Here is a 24,863-nt window from a genome sequence, read left to right as displayed (position 1 = left end):
TGGCAGACCAAATCCCATCTGGGCTATGCTGGTTGGCAGGAGGGAAGGTTGCTGCGTGGCAGCTGGGCTATCCTCTCTCTCTGTCTCTCCTCTTAGCCCTCGTACTGGTGCAGGACTCCCAGAACCGTCCTGGGGAAAGAGAAGGAGGACGAGGAGGACCCGGAGAAGGCACTGAAAAGCCAGTACATTGAGGAAGAGCCTGCCGATCTGGTGTCAGGGATCAAAATAAAGCACCTTTCCAAGGTAAAGTCCCCCAGACCAGGCCCTGCCCAGCAAGCAGGGACAATCTGACAGCAACACATTGCAGGTCTTTGGAGCAAGCAGTAGAGATCCTACCGGCAGGAAGAGTCGAGCACCACATCGATCCGTGCTGGGATGGGTCATGCAATTTCAGACAGGAATAGCAAGTGGCAATGCTCAGGGTGGGGTGACTCGGCTCTCTTTCCCTCCCTTCCCCCTCGCCCCCCGCAGCAGCCGCTGGGGACATATCTGCACTACGGCTGAAAGCACTGTAGAGTAGATGCTTCATTTGCTGATGGAAGGGGTTTTTCCATTCATGTCGGTAACCCACCTCCCCAGGCAGCAGTGGCTAGGTTGGTGGAAGAATTCGTTCATCGACCTGGCTGTGGCTAGATTGGGAGTTGGTTTAGGTTAACTACAGCACTTAATTCACACCCCTGAGCGATATACCTCGGTTGATCTACATTTTAAGTATACACCAGGGCTAACTATTTGGAGTCTGTCACTTTCATGAGCCATGGGGATTGTAGGAAATGACTAAAGCAGGGGTCTCAAACACGCGGCCCGCAGGGTTATTTTCTGCAGCCCCCCAGCTCCCTGCGGCACACTCCCCCCCCCCCCCCCCGGCACCCCGCTCCCCCCCAGCTAGAGTGGCTCCGGCCCGGCATGCACCGGGGGCAGGGCAGGCTCCCTGCCCCCGCGCCACACCGGGAAGCGGCCAGGATCTGGGGCGGGGGGGGCATAGGGGGCTGTGTGTTGCCCTGGCCGCTCCTCCAGGTACCTCCCCTGAAGCTCCCATCGGCCACCAATGGGCGCTTCGGAGGAGGTACCGGGAGGAGCAGCCAGGGCAATACACAGACCCCTGTGCCCCCCCAGGTCCCGGCCGCTTCCAGGAGCGGCACGGGGGCAGGGCAGGCAGGCAGGGAGCCTGCCCTGCCCCCAGTGCGTGCTGGGCCAGACCCGCCCCCCGAACTCCTCCTGCAGCCGAACCCCCTGTCCTGAGCCCCCTGCTGCACCCCTCTTGCACCCCGACCCCCTGCCCTGAGCCCCCTGCTGCACCCTGTACCCTTCCTGTACCCCTGGGGGCACGGAGGGGGCGGAGTTGGAGTGGAGATTTCAGGGAAGGGGTTGGAATGGGGGCAGGGAAGAGGTGGGGAAGGGGTGGAGTGGGGGCGGGGCCGGGGCAGTGGGCGGGGGGGTGGTCAGTGGTGCGGCCCTCGGGCCAATGTACTAGTCCTCATGTGGCCCTCGTGGTCATTTGAGTTTGAGACCCCCTGGACTAAAGGGTTTGTTACAATGCTCTGAAGACCGGAGTCCCTGGAAGACCTCAGTGGGGCTCCTGGTGCTTCAGACTCATTCCCTTCCCCTACCTGGAGCAGTGGCACCAGAGTACAGGGCTGCACACAACTCCTCTGTCAAAAAAGAGTATGAAGGCTGGGGTGTAGCTGCAACAGCCGTGCATGCAAAAAACCCCTCCTGGCATTCAGTGGGTCCTGTGCTGCTATGGAGATGGGCTATTGCCACGCTAGCTACGGGCACTGAGCTCCCAGTGGGCATGCATCCCGTTGCCCTGAGCAGTCCTTCCTTTTGCCCTCTCCTGACATCGTGCTCCCCCTATGCCTGACACATCAATTAACAAATACTGAGCTAGCTTCCTCCTTTCCTCCTCTTCTGCAATCACCTGCTGGTAAACCGTCCCCACCCTAGGGACTACACCCTGTTCTGCACTGTCCATGCAGAAATTTGAACTGTGTGTTTGGCCGGGATCGCCCGTCGTCCAGCTCTGTGCATGATGTGCAAGCTGCTGTGTAAACACCCTCGTTACATGGACTTTGGGCTTTTAAACAATGGACTGGGTTGGCTTCCCGGGCTCTTGCTGATTGTCCGGCTATGCATGCTGAGGAGGGACAGGAAGTGTTGATCTACACCAGTTCCCTGTAGCTGATGGCGTGGCACTGATGGGTGCTGAAAAGACATCTGCCTACAGGCTGGTGGTTGTGACACGGGCTTGGGGGGAGGGAATGTGGGGCACACCTGTCCTTTCGAGGGGTCTGAAATGCCCTCTCTTATATTTTAAAAACTGCCTAACCATAGCTCCCATTTCAATAGGCTGCCATCTTCCTGAGTAGAGTATTGCTGGGCATTGTTAAACAGTAGCCAAGGCTCACGCCATAGGTGGTAGCATTTTTGCAATGGGTAAAACAATCTGTCCATGCATATGGAGAAACCCAACTTTTTAATATAGCCACTCGAGGGATCACCGTACACTGGCTGCATAATGCTGTAGATTTGAAATTGCTCTGCTTGGACACACTTGGGGTGGTCTCCTAAGACGTGAGGTGGCCTCATCAGGAGGTGGTACGTGCTGTGGGATGAAGGGTGCAATGGGTGGGCGAGATGAATGTGTTTCCTTCTAACCCTCGGCTTCTCTCTCTGCTTCTGCAGGTGTTCAAAGTGGGGAGCAAGACCAAGGAGGCAGTAAGGAACTTGACCCTGAACATGTATGAGGGGCAGATCACTGTCCTTCTGGGACACAACGGTGCCGGGAAGACAACCACCCTGTCCATGCTCACAGGTACATCTCGGGGCAGGCACGCTGCAGGACGGGGGATACGGCTGAGAGTGCTCAGGTGACAGCGTGTTTCCTGGTGCAGGGTTGTATCTTGCTTTGGAGCATCTGAAGCCATAACTATCTGCTGAGGTGACTGGACTGTCTCCTGGTGTCTGATCCATCCCCAGAGCAGCATCCTGTGACTGCTGCAGCGCAATCTACTCCTCTTCTTTGGTTCCCGTCCGCCAGCCGAATGAAACCTTTTCACTGCTTTCTATCTCGTACCGGTTTCGTTCATCCTCAAAGCTTTTTGTTCTGGGTCATTCTTCACTGTGTCTATCCAATGCATCCTCAGTCTCCCTCTGTTCCGAGTCCTTTGCGCCCTGGTATGTATCACGCTACGCGGTATCCGTTCCAAGTCCATCTGCGACACATTGGCACGATCGCAGTGGTCTTTCTTGAACTCTCTGTAACAGCGTTATTTCTTGCCCTCTATGTTTTCTTATCACTGCATTTTTAATTTTCTGGGGCCTCCACGCTCTCAGCATTCCCCTCAGCCAGTTCATTTCTGAAGACAAAATCTTGTTCGTCAGCTTTCCTCAGACCCCAGCATTCCAACCCACACGGTAGTGGCGGCTTGACAGTCATCGCATACGTGCCGATTTCCTTGTTCATCAAAATGTCTTTAGCCTTCCAGATCTTGCAGTTTTCTGAATACAGTAGCCGTTAGTCCAAGTCTTTTTGTGTCCTTGTAACAATTCCCATTCTCCACGCCTAGTCCTCCAAGGCACACAAGATTTCCCACGTGTTCTAGTCCTTTTTCTCTGATCTTTACGTTTTTCCTCCTGTCTTCCAGTTGCCATATTATTTGTCTTCTCCATGCTGATCTTCCGTCCAAATTTTCTACTTTCCCTGTCGCCTTGTCAGCTATTCTTTGTAAATCTTCCTTGGTCAGTGCTGGTGGGGGAGGGGAGCAATATTGTCTGTGCGTTATTCTCTGTCCTCCCATATAGCGTGACTTCTCTCAGTGCTACAGCCCATACTGCTTCCAGTACCAAGTGGAACAAACCTGCTGATTAGCATGCGCCCTTCTCTCCGTCGTATGGTCATCCTGAACCGCTCCATCAGCTCCTTTTGGCGACTCTCACCGCTCTCAGCAACTTGCTGTGGATGTTTCCTCTCAGCTTGATCAGTTTCTCTGGGGTGCCATACGTTCTCCTAACTTGCCTTACCCCTTGCTGCTAAGGGCTATCAAAAGCCTGTTTGAAGTCTAAAAGTTGTTCTGTGCACTTCTCCGGTGTCTGTCCTATTACAAATAGGTGAGCTGTTGTACTTTGTCCTGGCCTGTTCCTTTGCACACACTGCTTCCACACACCTCCTTGTTTTCCTGTGCAACGCCTTGGTGCATGCCACAGAACGATAGACCATTGCTATTGCATAGCAAATGGCTATCTGGAAATGAAGGGCTCTTGACAATTCAAGGAGCTGTGGGGTGACACATGGCCCGTTCCTCCTCCTCATGGGGCCTAGCGCACTGCCTCTGCTGGCCCAAGGATCGGAAGATGAAATGTGGGAATCTCATCCAGGCTCTCTTGCTTGATGGCTGAATCCCCCGGGTTGGTCCAACCTTCATGTGGCTCTCAGCAGTGTGTGGGGCATAGGACTTGCAAGGCCAGATCAGACCATTGGTTCAGCCAGTCTGGTATCCTGCCTCCTGTAGCAGCCAAGAGCTGATGTATCAGAGGACAGCAGAACCTCTGCCAATTGTGCAAAGGGAGAAGTGAATTCCTGGCCCCTGCAGTGAGTTGTGCCTGTCCCTGCAGCAGAGCGCTTTGCTGGCTGAACAAGGCTATGCAGCCAAGCCAGGACCGAGACTTCCTTTGACTTCGAAGGGGATTTCAGGCAGTGTGGGACAGTGGTGTAGTGGCAGGTGCTGTGCACTGCTGCATGGCAGACACGTTCACATCCCCATCTGTCTCTCTCCCTGCTCAGGCCATTCTGGGAGCTCTGTGAAATCAGCTCCATCAGGGTAGAGGGAAGAAACTAATTAAGGGGTGGTACAGAGCGGCTCTAAGGGGAGCCCCATTCAGTTCTTCGAAGCACAGTGGCTAAAGTGAAGGTTAGTCAGCCTAGGGTGAGGGGTGTGGGAAACCCACAGGGCTTGGGAGCTGAGGTTCTCCAGTGCGGGCTGGGAAGAGACTGGGCCCTGGCACCTCATTGCTCTTACCCACATGTGGTTATTGCTACCTCCTAGGTCTGTATCCTCCCACGAGCGGCCAGGCTTACATCAACGGCTACGAGATCTCCCAGGACATGGTTCTGATCCGAAGGAGTCTGGGTCTGTGTCCCCAGCACGATGTTCTGTTTGACAACATGACAGTGGCGGAGCACCTGTACTTCTACTCTGCGGTGAGCGGAGGATGTGTGGCATCCTGGGAGGGAAGAGGCCAGGGGCCCGGCTGTGCCTGCAGAAGTGTTGGTATCTCAGTAGCACAATGGTGACCTGAAGCTCTGGGCTGGGCACAGCAGCTGCAGTCAGTAATGTAGCACCATGTTACTCCTGCGTGCCCCCTGCACTAAACACTGATGTTTGTACTTTTCATACGAATAATAGAAAATAATGTTTATCCTTTAATTTTCTATCCATACTGGGGTTATCTACATGCCAGCTTGCAGCTGGTTTGGTTGAACAGGTGCAAACGCTGCAGAAGCACTGTCTTTGGTTTGAGTAGCTTATTCCATCCAGTTTATCTTAGAGCGGAGCAGCTCTAAGGATGGTCTCCCACTGAGGCATCTCGCAGTCCCATTTCCCAGCGCGCTGGGGGTGGGGGGCGTGACTGGGCTGGAGACTGGGTTGCTGCAGGAAAGAATTCACTCTGTGGCAGGAGCTGAGTCGTTAACTTCTTCCCCTTCTCCTGACTTTGCGTTCCTGGTTAATGCAGAAGCATGGGTAGAGAGGGAGCATGGGACATGTCCTTACAGCAGGAGCTGAGTGAACAAGGCCCCTTGCATAGGGGCTTTCCTCACTGCTTGTGTCAGTATGGGGCAGGGGGCAGGTTCCTCCCTGCTGGGTTTGCTTTCTTAACTGTTAACCCTTCTTTTGTCTTGTCTGCCAGCTGAAGGGCTACCCCTCGCTGAAGTGCCCGGAGGAGATAGACCGTATCGTGAGGCTGCTGAACCTGGAGGAGAAGCGCTGCTCTCTGTCAAAGGCCTTGTCCGGGGGCATGAAACGCAAGCTGTCCATCGGCATCGCACTCATCGGGGACTCCAAGGCAAGTGGCTCCCTTCGCCCAGGTGGTCCTGTGGAGCCCGGGGGCTGGAGTGCTAGTGAGGAGCTCCCTGGCAGAGTGGCTGGTCCCGGGCCCCTCCTGCTCCACCACCAGGAGGTGCACTGGTGATCTCGGGGGCACAAGGAGGCTGTGTCATTCAGGGGCTATAGCAGAGGGCTCTCTGGGGACAGGGCTGTGGCAAACTGCTGCTGCCATCCCAGCCTGTTGGAGCAGGATGGGCACTGAGCTCGCCGAAGGCTGCCCCTCCCCTCGTGAGTCAGGAGGGTTTGTTAGAACGGCAGGTGTTGGGGGGTCTGGTACCCTCGGAATGGAAGTCGGGAGGCTGGGCTGCCTTCTCTGGACTAGCGCCAAGGTTGGTACCGGCCGTGTCTGGACTGGTGGGGCAGACCAGTGTGCGGCAGTTGGTCCCTCCACTGTGCCCATTACACACTTGTGCAGAGCTGTGTTCAGCCCAGGCTGGGGCTGTCCCGCTGTGCTGTGCCGTGTCTGTGCAGAGCTGCTAGCTTGGGGATGCGTTCAGCCCAGGCCTTGCGGATCCCTGCAGGCCACAGAATCATAGAAATGTCAGGCTGGACGGGACCTTAAGTCATCATGAATTCCAGCCCCCTGCACCAGGCAAGGCCACATAAACCTCCTAGACCATCCCTGGCAGGTGTTTGTCCTACTGGTTCTTAAAACCTCCAATGACGGGGATTCCACAACCTCCCGTGGAAACCTGTTCCAGAGCCCAACTGCCCTCGTAGCTAAAAGTTTTCCCTATTGTCTAACCTAAAGCTCCCAGGCTGCAGACTAAGCCCATTACTTCTTGTCCTACCTTGAGTGGACAGGAGAACAGTTGATCACCATCCTCTTTTTAACAGCCCTTAACACATTTGAAGACTGTTCTTAGGTCCCCCTTCAGTCATCTTTTCTCAAGACTAAACATGCCTAGGTTTTAACCTTTCCTCGTAGGTCAGGTTTTCCAAACCTTTTTTTAATTCTGTTGTTCTCCTGTGGACTCTCTCCAGTTTGTCCCCATCTTTCCTAAAGTGCAATGCCTGGAACAGGACACAGAACTCCAGCTGAGGCCTCACCAGCGCTGAGTAGAGCGGGACAGTTACCTCCTGTGGCTTACATGCAACACTCCTGTTAATACACCCCAGACTGATATTAACCTTTTTCACACCTGCATCACATTGTTGATTTATATTCAATTTGTGATCCTCTATAACTCCCAGATCCTTTCCTTCCTGCCTATTCCCCACTTTATAGTTGAGCATTTGATTTTTTCCTTTCTAAGAGCAATAATTTGCACCTGTCTTTATTTAATTTCATCTTGTTGATTTCAGACCAATTCTCCAATTTGTCAAGGTCGTCTCAAATTCCAATCCTGGCCTCCAAAGTGCTTGCAACCCCTCCTAGCTTGATGTCATCTGCAAATTTTATAAACATCCTCTGAACTCCATTATCCAAGTCATTAATGAGAATATTGAATAGTACCCAACCCAGGACTGACTGCTGCATGAACCCATTAGATAAGTCCTCCTACTTTGACAATGTACCATTGATAACTACTCTTTGCGTACAGTCTTTCAACCAGTTGTGCACCCACCATATAGTAATTTCATTTAGACCACGTTTCCCTAGTTTGCTTATGAGAATGTCATGTGGGACTGGGTCAAAAGCCTAACTAAAAGTGAAGATATATCACGTCTACTGGTTCCCCCTTCCATTAGGCCATAACCCTGTCTAAGAAGGCAATTAGGTTGGTCTGGCATGATTTCTTCTTGACAACTCCATGCTGGCTATTCCTTATAACTCCGTTATCCCCTAGGAGCTTACAAATTGATTGCTGAGTAATTTGTTCCATTATCTTTCCAGGGATTGAAGTAAGTGTGACTGGTGTGTATTTCTCAGGTCTTCTTTGTCCCCCGTTTTAACCACAGGTACTATGTTTGCCCTTCTCCCGTCCTCTGGGACTTCACCTGTTGTCCATGTGTTCTCAAAGATAATTGCTAATGGCTCCAAGATTGCGTCAACCACTTCTATAAGTGCCCTAGGATGAATTTCATCAGGCTGTGCTGACGTGAATACATTTAACTTAACTAAAGATTCCTTAACCTGTTCTTTCCCGATTTTGGCTTGCATTCCTTCCCCCTCGTTAATATTAATTCTGTTGAGTATCTGGTCATCATTTAAGCTTTTTAGTGAAGATTGCGGCAAAGCAGGCATTAAACACCTCGGCCTTCTTGATGTCATCAGTTATTAGCTTTCCTTCCCTGCTGGGTAGAGCAGGGGTGAGCAAACTTTTTGCCTGAGGGTCACATTGGGTTTGGAAATTGTATGGAGGGCTGGTTAGGGGAGGCTGTGCCCCCGCCCCCTATCTGCCCCCCGCTTCTCATCCCCTGACGCCCCCCCCTTCCAGGACTCCTGTCCCATCCACACACACCCCTCTCACTGCCCCCCACCGCCCTATCCAACCCCCCTCCTTCCTGACTGCCCCCCCCCGGGACCCCTGCCCCCATTCAACCCGCCCTCTGACCGCCCAAACCCCATCCACACCCCCATCCCCTGACCACAACCCCGAACTCCCCTGCCCTCTATCCACCCCCCCTTACCACGCAGCACAGAACACTGGTGGCTAGCGGCGCTACAGCCCGGCCGCCCAGAGCGTTGCCCGGCCACCCAGAGCATTGCCCGGCCGCCCAGAGCGTTGCCCCGGTGTAGTGTAGTAAATTGCTCTCCATAACTGCTACCAGTAGCACATTCCTATGCGGAGAAGTTGAATACACTACACCGGCAGCACGGCACGCTGAGGCTGCGGGGGAGGGGCTGGCCTCCCGGACCAGGAGCTCAGGGGCTGGGCAGGAGGGTCCCTGCGGGCCATAGTTTGCCCACCTCTGATGTAGAGGTCCTACGCTTTCCTTCTTCCTTCTCTTGTTGCTAATGTATTTAATGCCTTTTATGTCCCTTGCTAGGTGTAACTCATTTTGTGGCTAACCTTTCTGATTTTGTCTATATGTGCTTGTGCTGTTCTTTTGTACTCCTCCTTAGCAAGTCGTTGTCGTCTTCCCACTTTCTGCAGGGTTCCTTTTTGACATTTAGGTCATTAAAGAGCTCCTGACGCAGCCATATTGGCCTCTTCCTATTTTCCCTCTTTGCATCGGGGTAGTTTGCAGTTGTCTCCATGAGAAACTACCAGCTGTCCTGAACTCCTTTATCCCTTAGATTTTCTCCCCATGGTGACCTGACCTACCAGTTCACGGAGTTTATTAAAGTCAGCTTTTGGAAGTCTGTTGTCCTTATTCTGCTGTTTCACTCTTTTTCCTTTCCTTAGAATTGTGAATCACTTTCACCCAAATAGTCTTCCACCTTCAGATTCACCACCAGTTCCTCCCTGTTGCTGAGAATCAAGTCTGAAATGGCTGTCTGCCTGGTTCTTTCCTACACATTCAGAAACAACTTTTGTCCCCAATACCCTCCAAGTACTTACTGAAAAGTTTGTCTTTTGCCACGTTACTTTCCCAACAGATGTCCGGGTAGTTCCAGTCCCCCATTACTACCAGCTCTTGGGTTTTGGATAGTTCTGTTGTTTGTCCTGGGAATGCCTCATCCACCTCCTCTTCCTGATTTGGTGCTCTATAGTAGACCCTTACCATGATGTGAGCCCTATTTTTTTTTTTACCCTTGTTGTTCTTTACCCAGAAACTTTCAAATGATCTTCCTCTCACCACCTCCTGGACCTCAGAACAAGTGTCCATGTTCTTGATGTATAATGCAAACCTCCTCCCTTTTTACCCTGTCTGTCCTTCCTGAGCAAGCTACACCCCTCTTTACCAATCGTCCAGTCATGAGACTTATCCCAACAGGTCTCTGCTGCCAATTCAGTCAGAGTTTAGCTCATATGCTAATACTGCCGGTTCTTCCTGTTTGTTCACCAGTTTGCCCTGCAGTTGTGTACAGACATGTAAGATGCTGGGCTGATTCCACCCCTAATTTCGCACTTGTTGCTCCTGTGACCCTGTTCTAACTATCTATGTCCCCCCTCCCCATGTCTTTGCGGAGCTGCCAGGCCAGGGCTGTGTTCAGCTCAGGCCCCTGCACAGTGCCCGGTCTGCCTCGGGCGCATTTAATGGACGACCTTCTCTGGTGCACAGGTGGTGATGCTGGATGAGCCGACATCAGGAATGGACCCAGCCTCCCGCAGGGCCACCTGGGACCTCCTCCAGCACCAGAGGAGCAGCCGTACCATCCTGCTGACCACCCACTTCATGGACGAAGCAGACCTGCTTGGAGACCGCATCGCCATCATGGCCCAGGGCGAGCTGCAATGCTGCGGGTCCTCGCTCTTCCTCAAGCACAAATATGGTATGGGGAGGCCACTGCACCCACAGGAATCAGGCCCAGATTAACCAGTGTACACCTGCACAGGGCCCTCAGCTCAAGTTTGGCCCAGCTTCCCCTCCCCATGACCGGTTTGGCACAGCTGCCACCCCTCCATCGTGACAGACGGGTTCCTGGCCCAAACCTGAGTGGCACTGCAACCCCATATGCCAGGTCGCAGCACTGCTCGCTCAGATTTGGCCAGCTGCCCATCGTCTTGATGGAGGGGGACTGGCGGAGGGAGCTGGGCCCAGCCCCACGGGACAGAACCCACCCCAGCAGGGTGAATGCAGGGTGGGCTCTCTCTCCAGTCCGCCTTTCCTCCTCCTCAGGCCCTGTTTAGGGTTGCAATGCTGGGCTGGAGGCAGGGGTGCTGCTGCAGGTGATCGGTGCCCCCTAGGCAGCCTAGTGTAGAGCACGCATGGGCTCAGGAGTCTACGTCCACCCTGGAGCGTGTCTACGTCAGGCACCTTGGGGAGGAGGAGAATCCAAGGGCGAAGGGGTGGTGGGGCTAACAAGGAAACCCCTGGCCGTTTTGTATTCCTGTTTGCTCACTCACTCCCCCTGCCTGTTGCCGTTCTCTCTTTCGGAGATGTCATCTGCCCATATTCCTCATGGTGAGAACATAGGTAAGTTCATGCAGGATAGGTTCATCGATGGCTATTCGCCAAGATGGTCAGGGACACGACTCGTGCACCACGTGTCTCTAACTGCCAGAAGCTGGGAATGAGCGACAGGATGGATCACTCGATAATTGCCCTGCTCTGTTCGTTCCCTATGAAGCACCTGGCACCGACAGCTGTCAGAAGATACGAATCTGGGCTAGATGGCCCATTGGTCTGACTCAGTCTGGCCGTTCTTATGCTCGTATGTTTTTAGAGAGACTGCAGACACCGTGAGGCTGGGAGGGTTTTCCGCTTCTGCTGGTGCTGTGATTCCTGAGGGCCCCCCTCTAGATCAACACTATCCACTAGTCCTTGGGGTCACGTCCACCAGCTCCCAGCTAAGGAGAGCAGGTGAGCTTCCCTTCAGATCCTGTCAAGGTGCCACCTTGCATTAGGTTGTAGAGGTCCATGTAATGTGGCATTAGGTCAGGCCCTGTCTTCTCCTCAGCAGCAAGAGGCTAGGTATGCCCTGGAAGGAATTTCCTTTGTGACTGGTGCTTGTCTTTAACTGATCTTCCCCCAGGTGCCGGCTACCACATGGTGATGGTGAAGGAGCCGTACTGTAACCTAGGGGAGATCTCCCGCCTCATTTGTCAGTATGTGCCCAATGCCAGCCTGGAGAGCAATGCTGGGGCCGAGCTGTCCTTCATTCTGCCCACAGAGAGCACACACAGGTAACAGCTGCTCTCAGCAATTACCATAGCTGCCTTCACTGCTGTTTACATGGCTGTGGGCCCAGATTTCTGGCACACAAACAAGGCCTGTCAGCAATTAGAGACCTAAACTATGCTGCACTGCTCGGTTATCCAGCAAAGTGTAGGAGGAAAGCTGGGCCAGTGGTTAGGGCACGAGCCTGGGTCCAAATCTTTGCCCCAGACTTCCTATGTGACCTTGCGCAAGTCCCTTAGCCTGGCTGGGCCGCAGGTCCTATCTGTACAATGGGGACAGTCGCTCTGCCCTCCCTCCCAGGGTGCTGGTAGATACATTAAAAACACATAAAGATACATTAAAGACTGTGAGTCCCCCACACGCTGTGGTGATGGGCGCCAGAGAGGTACCTAACATGGACAGAAATCCAGACTAACCAGGGCAAACAGCCAGTAGGAAAAGCAAAGCCATGTCTAGTTGGCAGCCGGTGTCAAGTGGAGTGCCCCAGGGGTCGGTCCTGGGGCCGGTTTTGTTCAATATCTTCATAAATGATCTGGAGGATGGTGTGGATTGCACTCTCAGCAAATTTGCGGATGATACTAAACTGGGAGGAGTGGTAGATACGCTGGAGGGGAGGGATAGGATACAGAAGGACCTAGACAAATTGGAGGATTGGGCCAAAAGAAATCTGATGAGGTTCAATAAGGATAAGTGCAGGGTCCTGCACTTAGGATGGAAGAATCCAATGCACCGCTACAGACTAGGGACCGAATGGCTAGGCAGCAGTTCTGCGGAAAAGGACCTAGGGGTGACAGTGGACGAGAAGCTGGATATGAGTCAGCAGTGTGCCCTTGTTGCCAAGAAGGCCAGTGGCATTTTGGGATGTATAAGTAGGGGCATAGCGAGCAGATCGAGGGACGTGATCGTTCCCCTCTATTCGACATTGGTGAGGCCTCATCTGGAGTACTGTGTCCAGTTTTGGGCCCCACACTACAAGAAGGATGTGGATAAATTGGAGAGAGTCCAGCGAAGGGCAACAAAAATGATTAGGGGTCTAGAGCACATGACTTATGAGGAGAGGCTGAGGGAGCTGGGATTGTTTAGTCTGCAGAAGAGAAGAATGAGGGGGGATTTGATAGCTGCTTTCAACTACCTGAAAGGGGGTTCCAAAGAGGATGGCTCTAGACTGTTCTCAATGGTAGGAGATGACAGAACGAGGAGTAATGGTCTCAAGTTGCAATGGGGGAGGTTTAGATTGGATATTAGGAAAAACTTTTTCACTAGGAGGGTGGTGAAACACTGGAATGCGTTACCTAGGGAGGTGGTAGAATCTCCTTCCTTAGAGGTTTTTAAGGTCAGGCTTGACAAAGCCCTGGCTGGGATGATTTAACTGGGAATTGGTCCTGCTTCGAGCAGGGGGTTGGACTAGATGACCTTCTGGGGTCCCTTCCAACCCTGATATTCTATGATTCTATGATTCAAAGCTATCAATTGAAGGGCTGCTTAGAGGAGCAATGTTGCCTGGTGGTTAAAGCGCAGGATTATAACCCAGGAGACCTGGTTATAATGCTGATGCTGACTCCCTTTGGGACCTGGGGCATTCCCAACTGCCAAACAGGGCTTCTCCCTGGACTGGCCAATGGCGTTCCTAGGATGGAGGGTCTCTGGTACACCCCAGCTATTGTATCTAGAGAAGACAGATCAGACTGCCTGAGTGGGGCATATAGGTCGCCCCTCAGTTGCACAGAAGAGAGACTGAGGAAGCAGCTTTGCTGCGTGACTCTGTGCTCAGTACAGGAGCCCTCAGCCTCCATTTAGGCAAGGCTAGAGCAGTCCGGTTTTGGCACTGGAGTGCTCCTACTACTGGGGGGAGATCCCTGCTGTTCCCAGGCGTGCTGTCACTAATGGGTAGTGGGGATCTATCGCTGGTGGGCTGCTTGGATTGTGAGCTCCTTGGGGAAGGGGCCATGTTGTCGCACAGTAGGGCTAGTCCCCAGGGGTGCAACAGGGATAGAAACAGTTAATACAAATAGTTAATGCTGCTGATTAGCATTTCCACAGGGGCTTAGTGAAGCTGCAATGCCATCACAGTGCGCTTGGCAAACCACCCAGAGCTTCCATTGCAAGGCAGGTGGGTAAAGACTAAGCGGAAAAGCTGCTCTGGAGCCAAAGCGTCACTGAATGCAGGAGCTGCACGATGGAACCCAGGCTCCTTGGCTCATGCCAGCGCCTGGCCAGTGTCTGGGCGGTCTCTTTGCCCTTAGCTAACTTGATTCCCATACAACCCTGTCTGCCTGAAATCCCGATACTGGGTATCTAGGGCGACGACACCTACTGGTGAACTGCTGTTCTACCCCGTAGTGCTTCCCTTCACCCTCTGCTGGTCCATTAATTGAACAAGCTTGTCTCACGTCAAGCCACGCAGAGGGCGCTGTCTGCCTGTCATCCTAATGAACAAGTGTGGCTGGCTACTACCTGGCCTCTGCACAGGGAAACTGGGGAGCCGGCTTCTAGCAAGGGCCAGAATATAGCTTCTAACTCCATCCCTGTCCTGGCAGGTTTGAGGCACTGTTCACGGAGCTGGAGCAGAAACGGGAGGAGTTGGGGATCGCTAGCTATGGTGCATCTGTCACCACTATGGAGGAGGTCTTCCTCAGGTGGGTATCACGCAATGAGCCGTTTGGACAGCCAGCGGGGAAGACTTGCACCCCCACTCACTAAAGGTGGTGTCTCCGAATATGAGCCCCAGCAGTAATATCCGTTTCAATGCAGTGACATGACGAGTGAACCCAATCCCCTTCCTTATCCTCTCAGGAAAGGTTTCCAGATCTGAGCCTTGCAGCGGGCCTCTGAGATCAGAATAGCTTGTGTGAAGTGGACGTGTAAAACCTGTACTGAGAGCAAGGATGCTCTAGGCACCTCTAAGGAAACAACTGAACCCTCCTGGGGTGTCTGGGGTTCATGCGTCTCTTATTCAACTGATCACAGAGATTTAGTGTAGCCCTGACTCCTGTTGTTCATAGTCAGTCACGGAAGTCCAGAAGGGACTCGGCTGATCCCCAGTCATTCCGGCAATTACTCCAGTATCCTTGCACTCAATTTTATACATTTTTTCACCTCTGTATGAGTCATTAGCAGTGTTTGAACCCTGCCAGCCCTCAGATCCACAGCACAGACCTCTTCCACTTCAACTATAGGTGTCACTGGTGGTAAACCCAAGTCAAGCTGCTGTTTAGGGCACTGTGAAGTTGGATTGGGAGGCTCTCTGGAAATGCCACTTGAGTCAGCACGTGATTGGCCAAAGCTGCCAAATCTGTCGTCTTGGATTTAAAAAAAATCCAAGCAGCGTTCGCGAGAGCCCCCTGGAGCTCCTGGACCAACATTTTCACAGTAAAAAGCCTTTCCACGAACCCTCCTCCTCATGGCTGAACTGGGAATGAATAGCTGAGAGAGGAATACAGGGTGGGGGAATGAGTCGATCCGGCAAAAATCTGAATGAACGTAGGCTGAGAAAGGGCCTGTGGACTGGAGTTCAGCTTGTCCGTTTACAACCCTGCATGGTTGTGTGGGCTCAGGCTGATCTGTAGTGCAAGTTGTTAGCACTGACCCATGAGTCTCCTTTGTTTTAACGTAGCAGCATGAAATTCAGTTCTCTGCGTGACTTCCATTGGCTGCTTTTCCTTCTGTTTCAGGGTTGGCAAGCTGGTGGACTCCAGCATGGATATCCAAGCCATCCAACTCCCTGCCCTGCAGTACCAGCACGAGAGGCGGTCCAACGACTGGGCCATGGATGACTCCAGCAGCCTGAGTGGAATGACTGACATGACTGATGATAGTGGGGCTCTGATCACGGAGGATTGCTCCAGTATCAAACTGAACACGGGGGTGAGTGCTCCGTCGGGAATATCAGGGCATAGGGAAGGCTAGAGTGCGTCTCCACTGGCTTGGTTGGGGTCTGGAGGAAATCAAGACAGAGCCAGATTTAGAGGTGAGTCTGAGAGTAATTTACACATTGAGGGGGGAAGGAAGAAGGTGTAAGTTACATCCCAAGTTGCTTAAATCCCTCGAAATCTAGCCCTTCTCTGAATTTGGCCCTAGGAGTCTTGGGCCACATAGCAGCATATGGTGCTTTTCCCTATTAATAAGAATAATTTAAAAGCACTTCACTAGACCCTTCCGCAAGAGGTTCTCAAATCACTTCACTAACGTTAACTGACTCACTTTACTGAAATTGAACTGTCCTATTGAGACAAAGACGCAAGATGGGGCAGGTAGTATCTTTTATTGGACCAACTTTTGTTGGTGAAAGAGACATTCTTTCCAGCTACACCGGGCTCCTCTTCAGGTCTGGGAAAGGGAATCCGTGTCACAGCTAAATGCAAGGGGGAACAGGTTGTTAAGCTTAGTAAGGGGTTAACACATGTTGCAGGAGATCATTCAAGATGAAGTGGGCATTTAACAAACACTGCAGTCATAAGGCAAAGCAAGGTTAGTGTGTTACAGGTTGTTGTAATGAGACATACAACCAGTGTCTCTATTGAGTCCATGATTTTTGGTATCTAGCAAAGTTATGAATTTAAGCTCCCAGGGGTGTCTGTCAAAGGTGTGGTGCATATTTTCTTGGAGCGGCCAGATGTGGAGTGATTGCTTTTTGAAGTGTCCTCCCATGGTTGATAGTGTTTTTGTCTTTTATCATTTTTCTGTGCAAGTTCATTCAAGAGCACAGTGATTGGCTGGCTTCACCCGTGTAGCTGTGAGGCAGGTCTGTATCGGATCCCTATTTTACATATGGGGAAACTGAGGCACAGAGCGGTGAAGTGACTTGCCCAAGCTTACACAGTGAGTCAGTGACTGAGTCAGGAATTAAAACCCAGGAGTCCTGATTCTAGTCCCATCCTCTGACTCTAGACTCCCCCTGCTTCTGATTTCAAATGCCCAGAATTGCAATCTGAGCTGTGTCTTGGTCGCTCTCTTTCTGAAACCCCTCTTATTTGACCGGCACTAGTTGCTGTGCCAGGGTTGAGGTGTGTAGGAGAAGAGGTAGAATTCCTCCACAGCAAAATCACTGGATCGTGTGCATCTTAAGCCTTTAACTGGGAAGTACAAGAATGCCCCTCTCCTTTTGAGATGTCCTGGTCTTACTCTTCTCAATGTTTAACACTGAATATTTCCAGCACTATAAAGAGGGATTTCCTCTCTCTGGTGTCTTTCCTCTGCTAGATGGATTTTGTGCATTCAGTGAGGGAATAGCCACTGCAGCCTTTTAAAAGTGTGTTAGATCTAGAGGAGAGACAATGTCTGTTGTTGGATCAGCTGCTGTTGGGTAGAAGGGACAAGCTGTCTTGGGCCCCCCAACACAGCTACAACAACACTACAAAAGTTATGTTTAAAGGGTCACTTCCGATTGAAAGAGATGCAGATTATCTAATCTTTTCCCTCCTGCTGTTCCAAGTAGCTCGCCTACGCCTAGCACTGAAGGAGATTAGTGGACACAATCTTTCTCTCGCTTTGTGCAGCTGCAGCAGCACCCTGTAGGCAGCCTGTGTGATCACATTCTCTTGTTGCTCTGTGTGTGTTTCACTAAGCCACAGGGGAGAAGAGAAAAAAGTAAGACAAGGTGGTTGTAAAACCACAAAAACTGGCTGGGGCCTTGGGGGCAGGGGGCTGGAGCTACTCTTCTGAAAACGGATCGGATCGCAAGCTGACAGTGGCCTGTTCATTAGTTGCAGATTGTTGACCTTGCCATCAGAAGTCAAGTTGTTAACCCCCCATAATCTCCTGGTGGGCTTTGCTGCAAGCCAGCATCACTCGTGGGAGCTCTGATGTTAGTCCGGTTAGCATTGTCTGGGTCAGGAAGGGCCCAGCAGGGATGGGTTTTAGCATGCTTGTCCTGCTAGGATGTCTGCTGGTGTCCAATTAAAACCTCCCCTCCCCTCTCTCCCATCTCAGTTCTACCTGTGCTGCCAGCAGTTCTATGCCATGTTCATGAAGAGGGCAGTGTACAGCTGGCGCAACTGGAAGATGGTGGTAGCGCAGTTCCTGGTGCCGCTGATTTTCACAACCCTTGCTCTGGTTGTTGCCAAGACCTTCCCCGGGCCGAGAGATTCTGCGCTGCTCAGGCTGACGCTGGACCCGTATGGCAAGACTGTCGTGCCTTTCTCTGTCTCTGAGGCATCCAGGATCTCCCCAAGGCTGGCAGAACAGTTTGCAGTGCTACTGGATGCTCAGGGCCAAGTGCCCCTGGAGGTGCTAGGTAGGTCAGGCCAGGGGTGGGCCTGCTACTCTGGAGGGGTCATACAGCATCAGGCCGTATGTATAAGAGCTGCTGGTTGCCTGCTCCGAAGATCGTGAGTAGCTAGAATAACTGAGCAGGATCAATGTGATGCAGCCAACAGACACCAGGGAAGTGAGATTCCAGCCTCGCTGGATCCTGAACGGCTTGGGTAATGCAGTACATAGGTTATTTCTGATCCCAACCTGTTAAACCATTTCACTAAGCAGGCATGCTAAAGACAGAGCTCCACCTTAACCTCCCAGTTTCCACCTGCCTTTCAATCTGGGCACTTCTGGTAGCTAATTCTTTCTATGGAGGGTGACAAAAGATTTCTCCAGTAGCTCAGAACTCAGTTCTGGGCTCAGTATTTACTGGCTTTGTTTTTAATATAAGGTGTGCGTATTAATGCACATTAAATGTATCCAGAGCTGCATATAGCCTGCTTATTTTCTCCATGTTATTTCTCAGGGTAGGCTACGTTGGCTCTTAGCTAGCCTCTGCAGTCTGTAAAACAAGTAGATGTTTGCAGATGCATCAATGTTTCCTCATGTAGACCAGAACAGGGGGTTAAACTTAATTCAGCTTTCCCAGACTCTGTGTGCGTTTATTTAATTTAAAAATATGTTGGCTTTCAGAGCTCTGTGTTAAACATAAGCACATCTTGCTTCTAAATGAGGAAATCTGGATTTATAGGAAGGCCTGGAATTGCTGTACAGGCTTTCCTATAAACAGCTCTCTTTGAATAACCCTTCTCCAAATGTGTTAGGTTTGGCCCTTGTGGGCCTGTCTGTCTGTCTCTGACATGCTTGCACTATTGGTAGACTTGCTATTCTGTTTCTTCTGTTACATTAAATAACGGCCTGTAGGTTCATCCCTTATCAAGAACTCTGGATGGTGTGACCTCTTTTGACTTCTCTCAACAGAGACGTACTAGCAGTATCTATGCTCCCTTCAAAGGGCATTTCCGTTTTATACTAAGCAAGCAGCCTATCACTGATCAGATCTATCAGTTGCCTGTCATGTGTGTCCTATCCAAATCCTGGGGATTTGCAGAGCCATGCAGCATGTTCTGAGGTTTGCCTAAAATAAAGTTGAACTAAAAAACCACCAACACAAACCTAAGACCCACCCGCCTCTATAGCATGCGATTTCTTTCAGTCTTGCACCTAATTCCCCCATCAGGCTGTATTAGAGCTGGACTCTGAGGTGTGGAGCCTCCCCTGCTTCCGTGGACTTCTGGTGGAGTGTAGTTGCCTGGTATCTCTTATGCTGTGCATATGGTGTGCATTGCTGGGGTCCGTTTGTAATGGTGAAGTGGGTGTGCCTGGCACAGGTGACCTGGAGGAGTACCTGATCTCCCGAGCGGCGGAGGAGGGCGGAACTTTCAACGAACGCTACATCGCAGCTGCTTCCTTCGGAGAGGTCAAAAACCGCACGGTGGTCACGGCGCTGTTCAACAACCAGGCGTATCATGCCTCCGCCACTGCACTGATGCTGGCAGACAACGCCCTGTTCCGGCTGCTGGCTGGACCCAATGCTTCCATCACTGTCACCAACTATCCCCAGCCCCGGAACATCACCGAGACGGCGAAGGACCAACTCATGGAGTACATTCAGCTTCCTTACTGCTTGCTTTCATGCCAGGGGTTAGGGGCCCAGATCCGCAGCTGGAGTGAATAGGCCTAGTTCCATCCATTCCAATGAAGCCACGCTAACTTGCACCAGCGGAGGGTCCCGCGCAGAGTTTCCCAAGGCTGAACAAAGCTGGGAGTATTATCTCAGGCAAGAGCACAGGCCTGGGAGTCAGGGTATCAGGGCACTGTTTCCAGTTATGCTACAGACTTGCTGCGTGACCTCGCCCAAGGTCATGTAAACCCAAATAGCCAAAAGTGGGTGTCTCGGCGGCTGAGTCTGTCTCTAGACACCTAGAGCCTGGTTTTCAGAGGTGCTGAGGGCCCAGGATCCCAGCTGTGGACGATAGAGCTGATGAACACCTTGGGAAGCCAGGCTGTAGGTGTCTAAAGGCATATACTTGACAACGGAGATGTCCGCTTTCAGCCAAGCAGTACCACGTTTGTCTGTGCCTTGACTCCCCTCTCTTCCCAGAGAATCATGCTGCTGATCTCACAAGGGAGTGTTTGGGTTAGTTGATGGTTGCCAGGTGCTCTGAGAGCCGTGGGTGGAGACGCTGGGTTACTACTGTAGTGCTTGTTCATTTTTATTTCACTTAGGTCTTGGGTGTGGGTTTGGCTCCCTTGAGCTGAGCCTGGGGCGGACAAGGGCTGCTCGAGCTCTGCTGGCACCTCGGCACACCATGCTTTTCCAGCCCTGGTCTCCTCTCCCCAGCCAAAGCAGCCTGCCATTGAGGCTGAATTGTGTGATGCGTAAAGGTCCAGCCAGGGGTGAACTGCTGCGGCCCAATTCTGAGTAGTGCACAGTGTCTGCAGTTCTTACTGAAGTCGATGGGAGTTGCAGGTGCTCAGCACCGCTCAGGATTTGCCCTTTGGTGCAGCAAATGCTGAACACATTACACCAGGAACGTCTCCCGGAGATGCCCATCCGCTCTCCAGGCTGGAGCACTGGTCTCAGAGCTGCCTAGAGTGACTGGGAGGGAGCCCAGGGGTGGGTCTGGAAGATGGTCAGGATCCCATCTGGCATTACGAGAATCCATGCTGGGGGAGGGGATAGCAATAGGCCATACAGCCGCAGTAGCTCAAGCCACCAGCTTGGTCTGCATGCAGCCTACAGTGTAGTCTTCAGCATGAGTTAAAATGCTCGGTATTGCTCTGGTGGGATTTTCCCCCTGCTAACCAGTTGCTTTAATGTTCCCTTAGAGGCCAGACTGGGTTCGCCATTGCTATTAACTTGCTCTATGGGATGGCTTCCTTGTCCAGCACCTTCGCGCTCCTGCTGGTCAGCGAGAGAGCCATCAAGGCCAAGCACGTGCAGTTTGTCAGCGGGGTCTATGTGGCCAATTTTTGGCTCTCGGCCCTGCTTTGGGACCTCATCAACTTCCTCATTCCCTGTGCGTTGATGCTGGTGAGTCACCACTGACATGTCCCTGGTTTAGAATCATAGTAATGTAGAGCTGGCAGGGACCTCGAGAGGTCATCTAGTCCAGCCCCCTGCACTGAGGCCGGACCAAGTCAACCTAGACCAGCCCTGACAGGTGTTTGTCCAGCTGCTCTTAAAAACCTCCCTCAATGGGAATTCCACAACCTCCCTTAGACGCTTATTCCAGAGCTTAACTGCCTTTCTAGTCAGAAAGTTTTTCCTGATAGCTAACCTAAATCTCCTTAGCTGCAGCTTAAGCCCAATGGTTCTTCTACCTTCAGTGGACTGGAGAACAATTGATCACCTTCCTCTTTTTATAACACCCCTTAACAGATATGAAGACTGTTATCAGGTGTCTTCCCCCCCCCCCCCCGCCCCTTCTTTTCCTCTCAAGACTAAATGTGCCCAGATTAACTTTTTCTCACAGGTCATGGTTTCTAAACCTTTTATTATTTTTGTGTTGCTCTCCTCTGGACACTCTCCAGTTTGTCCCCATCTTTCCTAAAGTGTGGGGTGCCCAGTACTGGACACAGAACTCCAGCTGAGGCCTCACCAGTGCCACGCAGAGCAGGACCATTACCTCCTGTGTTGTACATACAATACTCCTGTTAAGGCTCCCCAGAATGATATTCACCTTTTTCACACCTACATCACCTTGTTGACTCACATTCAGTTTGTGATCCACTCTAACCCCCAGATCCTTTCCGGAAGTGCTGCTGCCTAACCAGTGATTCCCCATTTTGTAGCTGTGCATTTGATTTTTCCTTCATAAGTGAAGTACTTTGCACTTGACTTGATTGACTTTCATCTTGTTGACTTCAGACTAATTCTGCAGTTGTCAAGGTCATTTTGAATTCTAGTCTTGGCTTCCAAAGGGCTAGCAACCACACCCACCTTGCTGTCATCTGCGGATCTTATAAGCATCCCCTCCACTCCATTATCCAAACCATTAATGAAAGTATTGAATAATACCAGACCCATGATTGACCCCTGTGATACCCCCCTAGCAACACGCTCCCAGTTTGACAGCGAACCATTGATAACTACTCTTTGAGTACAGTCTTTCAACCCCTTGTGCACCTATCTTACAGCAATTTCATGTATGCCACATTTCCCTAATTTGCTTATGAGAAGGTCATGTGGGACTGTGTCAAAAGCCTAACTAAAATCAAGATATATCATGTCTACTGCTTCTCCCCCTGTTTCCACTAGGCCAGTAATTTTGTCAACTCCCACACATCTCCTATCGTCGGGGCCATCTTATTACAGTAATAGGCAAAGCAGGGCTGAAGATGGCTCCCGAATGGCCAGAAGCTGTAGGAGATGCTGATGTGGCCAATCCAGTTGGGCTGTACCATGTCATGTAGCTCAGGGGTGTGGTATGGGCAGCCCTCCCTGGCCAGCTCTTGATGGCCCATTTGCCATGGATTCCTTGAGCCTCTTCATGAGGGATGCGAACTGGTGGCTTGCATGAACTGGTGATGAGACCTGGATCCACTGGCCTGATGTGCCTCAGCCTGCGTTTGTGACCTTGGGCAAGTTACTAATCTGCCCGGTCACTCAGTTCCCCATCCATAAAATGGGGATAATATTTCTCTGTTTCTCCAGGGGTTGAGGATAAATTCACTGATGTTTCCGAGATGCTCAGATGTGTACATGGTGCCCAGTGTTGTAGTCTGGGGATAGATAGAATGGGACCATCCCACCTGGATCTGTTATTGTCTCGATTACTATAAAGGACCAAAAGGAAAAACTGCATCTCTGGCTTACAGAAATCCTGCTGGAAAGACTTGTGGTGGTGGTGAAGTGTAAATAGTGTTGCTTTACTCCCGATGTCACGATCTATGGCTTCCTCTAGAAGGAGACTGTTGTCGTACCCTGGTGGGAGCTGATGGGGTTGTGTGGAGCAGGGTGCTCCATGAGACAGCTGACTCTGCCCAGGCCCCGGGGGGAGCTGGCAGTGTGTGTGAAGAGTTAGCTAACAGCTTAACAATCCTGCCGTCTGGCCTGTTCAGATGGAGGCTCTAGGAGTCGTGTTGGTTCTCCTTTCAATGTCGTCTCTAAGGTGATATTCCAAGCCTTCGATGTGAAAGCTTTCACCCAGGACAGCCACCTCGTCGATGTGATGCTGATCTTCCTGCTCTACGGCTGGGCCATCATCCCCCTCATGTACCTGCTCAGCTTCTTCTTTTCAGCGGCAGCTACAGCCTACACGCGCCTCACCATCTTCAACATCTTCTCGGGCACGACCACCTTCCTCACAGTCACGATCATGAGCATTCCAGGTAAAGGGGCTGCCCGCTGCCCTCCTGGCAGAATCCCCCTACCCCCAACCACCCCCCTGATAAGAACGCTGAGATGATTTGGCCTCCAGTGGAAAGAGATTTTCCTCAGTTCCTTTGCTGGGGGACCCTACAGTGCTAATTGCGAGCAGGGAAATCTCTGCAGATTCATTCCTTCTGCCATGCACCGTGGTGCCAATTCATTTTCCCTCCTAGCTTTGTAAACTCTGACGTTTTGGCACTGTGTTTTCTTGGAGAAACAGCAGGTTCCATCATTGAAGTCCGACCTGCTGATCTTGTTTCTCTTTCAGAGCTGGGCCTCGTGGACCTGTCCAAAACCCTGGATAAAATCTTCCTGATTTTGCCCAACTACTGCTTGGGCCAGTGCATCAGTGACTTCTACCAGAACTACGAGTTCATTCAGTTTTGCACCTCTTCCATCGAAGCCAACATCATCTGCAAAGCATTCAGTGAGTGTCCCAGTTGCTCCCTGCTCAGCTCGCCAGCCCACAACTGTCCAGATCCCTACGCACCTTGCAGTAAGATGGCACGCGCAGGTGTTCATAGCAGATTTTTCTGAGAGGTGTTGGGTGTTAGGGGGAGAGAAAGGAACATTGCTGACATTTGAGGGAACTTGGATTACAAATGCTGCTCACCCCTCTGTATCATTTGGTGCTATTGAGTGCCTTCATTGTGCAATTGTATTCCTGAGGCTCTGCTCCGTCTGGGGAAACCAGTGCAAATTGACAAGCGGAATTATATTTATTGACTTGGCATTTGGGCTCCTGGGGAGCTGGAGAGCCGATTAGAACCTTCATGGTCACTCAGAGCCATGGTATTGATGGGCCAGGACAGAAGAGTTCACGGGGGGGATCTTGGAGAGAGGTGAAAAATACTTGAAAGCTTACTGGTGTCTGGTCCCTGACGTATGAACGCACAGCAAGGGCAAATCTCTGCCTCCCTGTTTCTCTGGGACTGGCAGGCCTGGCTTCTGCAGTTAGTGCTCCTTCAGGACACCTTAGCATGGGAAATCTGTGGTTCCAGCACCTTGGGATTCCACTCCTGCCCTTGGATGGTAGAGCTGAGAAGTCTGTTTGGAAAGCAAGAAATGAGGAGATGGTTAAAGGCTGATGGGGAGGGGGAAGGGCACAGTGGGGTTTTGGCATTAGCCTTTTACCTCGGAGGAACTAGGTTAAACTCTGGACAAAGAGTGAAGAATCCAGTGGTCTTTGTGTGAGTCCTCATGGGCATCTTTCTGCATCACCAGATCCTTGCCAGTTTGCATTCCCTGACTGACGGAGTGCAGGGGCAGTGGCCTAGCTGCGGGGGAAGCCCTAGCTAGGGGGAGTGGCAGGTTTCAGGGGAGGGGCACTGGCCGAGCTGAGCAGGCAGCTTGGCGTGGAAGCCCAGGGTAGGGGATGCGGCAGGTTGGGCCGGGGGGGACTGGCCGAGCTGTGCAGGGGGGAAGCCCCGGCTGTATTCACTCTGAAAACATAA

At 51.8% G+C, this 24,863-nt stretch overlaps 1 protein-coding gene across 5 annotated transcripts in view; it reads left to right on the top strand.

Annotated features, from left to right (window-relative positions):
* The window catches only part of ABCA3 (ATP binding cassette subfamily A member 3), an 89,442-nt gene that overhangs the window by 48,048 nt on the left and 16,531 nt on the right, over nucleotides 1-24,863 (top strand). For all 5 annotated transcript variants that reach the window (XM_037910426.2, XM_043523753.1, XM_043523754.1 and 2 more), the window contains 13 exons: nucleotides 97-243; nucleotides 2,686-2,815; nucleotides 5,046-5,200; nucleotides 5,908-6,063; nucleotides 10,218-10,428; nucleotides 11,632-11,782; nucleotides 14,315-14,413; nucleotides 15,449-15,641; nucleotides 17,706-18,009; nucleotides 19,364-19,637; nucleotides 20,865-21,069; nucleotides 23,150-23,369; nucleotides 23,678-23,836. In XM_037910426.2, the coding sequence (XP_037766354.1) occupies nucleotides 97-243; nucleotides 2,686-2,815; nucleotides 5,046-5,200; nucleotides 5,908-6,063; nucleotides 10,218-10,428; nucleotides 11,632-11,782; nucleotides 14,315-14,413; nucleotides 15,449-15,641; nucleotides 17,706-18,009; nucleotides 19,364-19,637; nucleotides 20,865-21,069; nucleotides 23,150-23,369; nucleotides 23,678-23,836 (2,404 nt within the window). The remainder of the gene's footprint in view (nucleotides 1-96; nucleotides 244-2,685; nucleotides 2,816-5,045; nucleotides 5,201-5,907; nucleotides 6,064-10,217; nucleotides 10,429-11,631; nucleotides 11,783-14,314; nucleotides 14,414-15,448; nucleotides 15,642-17,705; nucleotides 18,010-19,363; nucleotides 19,638-20,864; nucleotides 21,070-23,149; nucleotides 23,370-23,677; nucleotides 23,837-24,863) is intronic.

Source organism: Chelonia mydas, chromosome 10 (assembly GCF_015237465.2).
Source record: "Chelonia mydas isolate rCheMyd1 chromosome 10, rCheMyd1.pri.v2, whole genome shotgun sequence".
NCBI lineage: Eukaryota > Metazoa > Chordata > Testudines > Cheloniidae > Chelonia > Chelonia mydas.
This window is presented reverse-complemented; position numbering and strand designations above follow the sequence as displayed.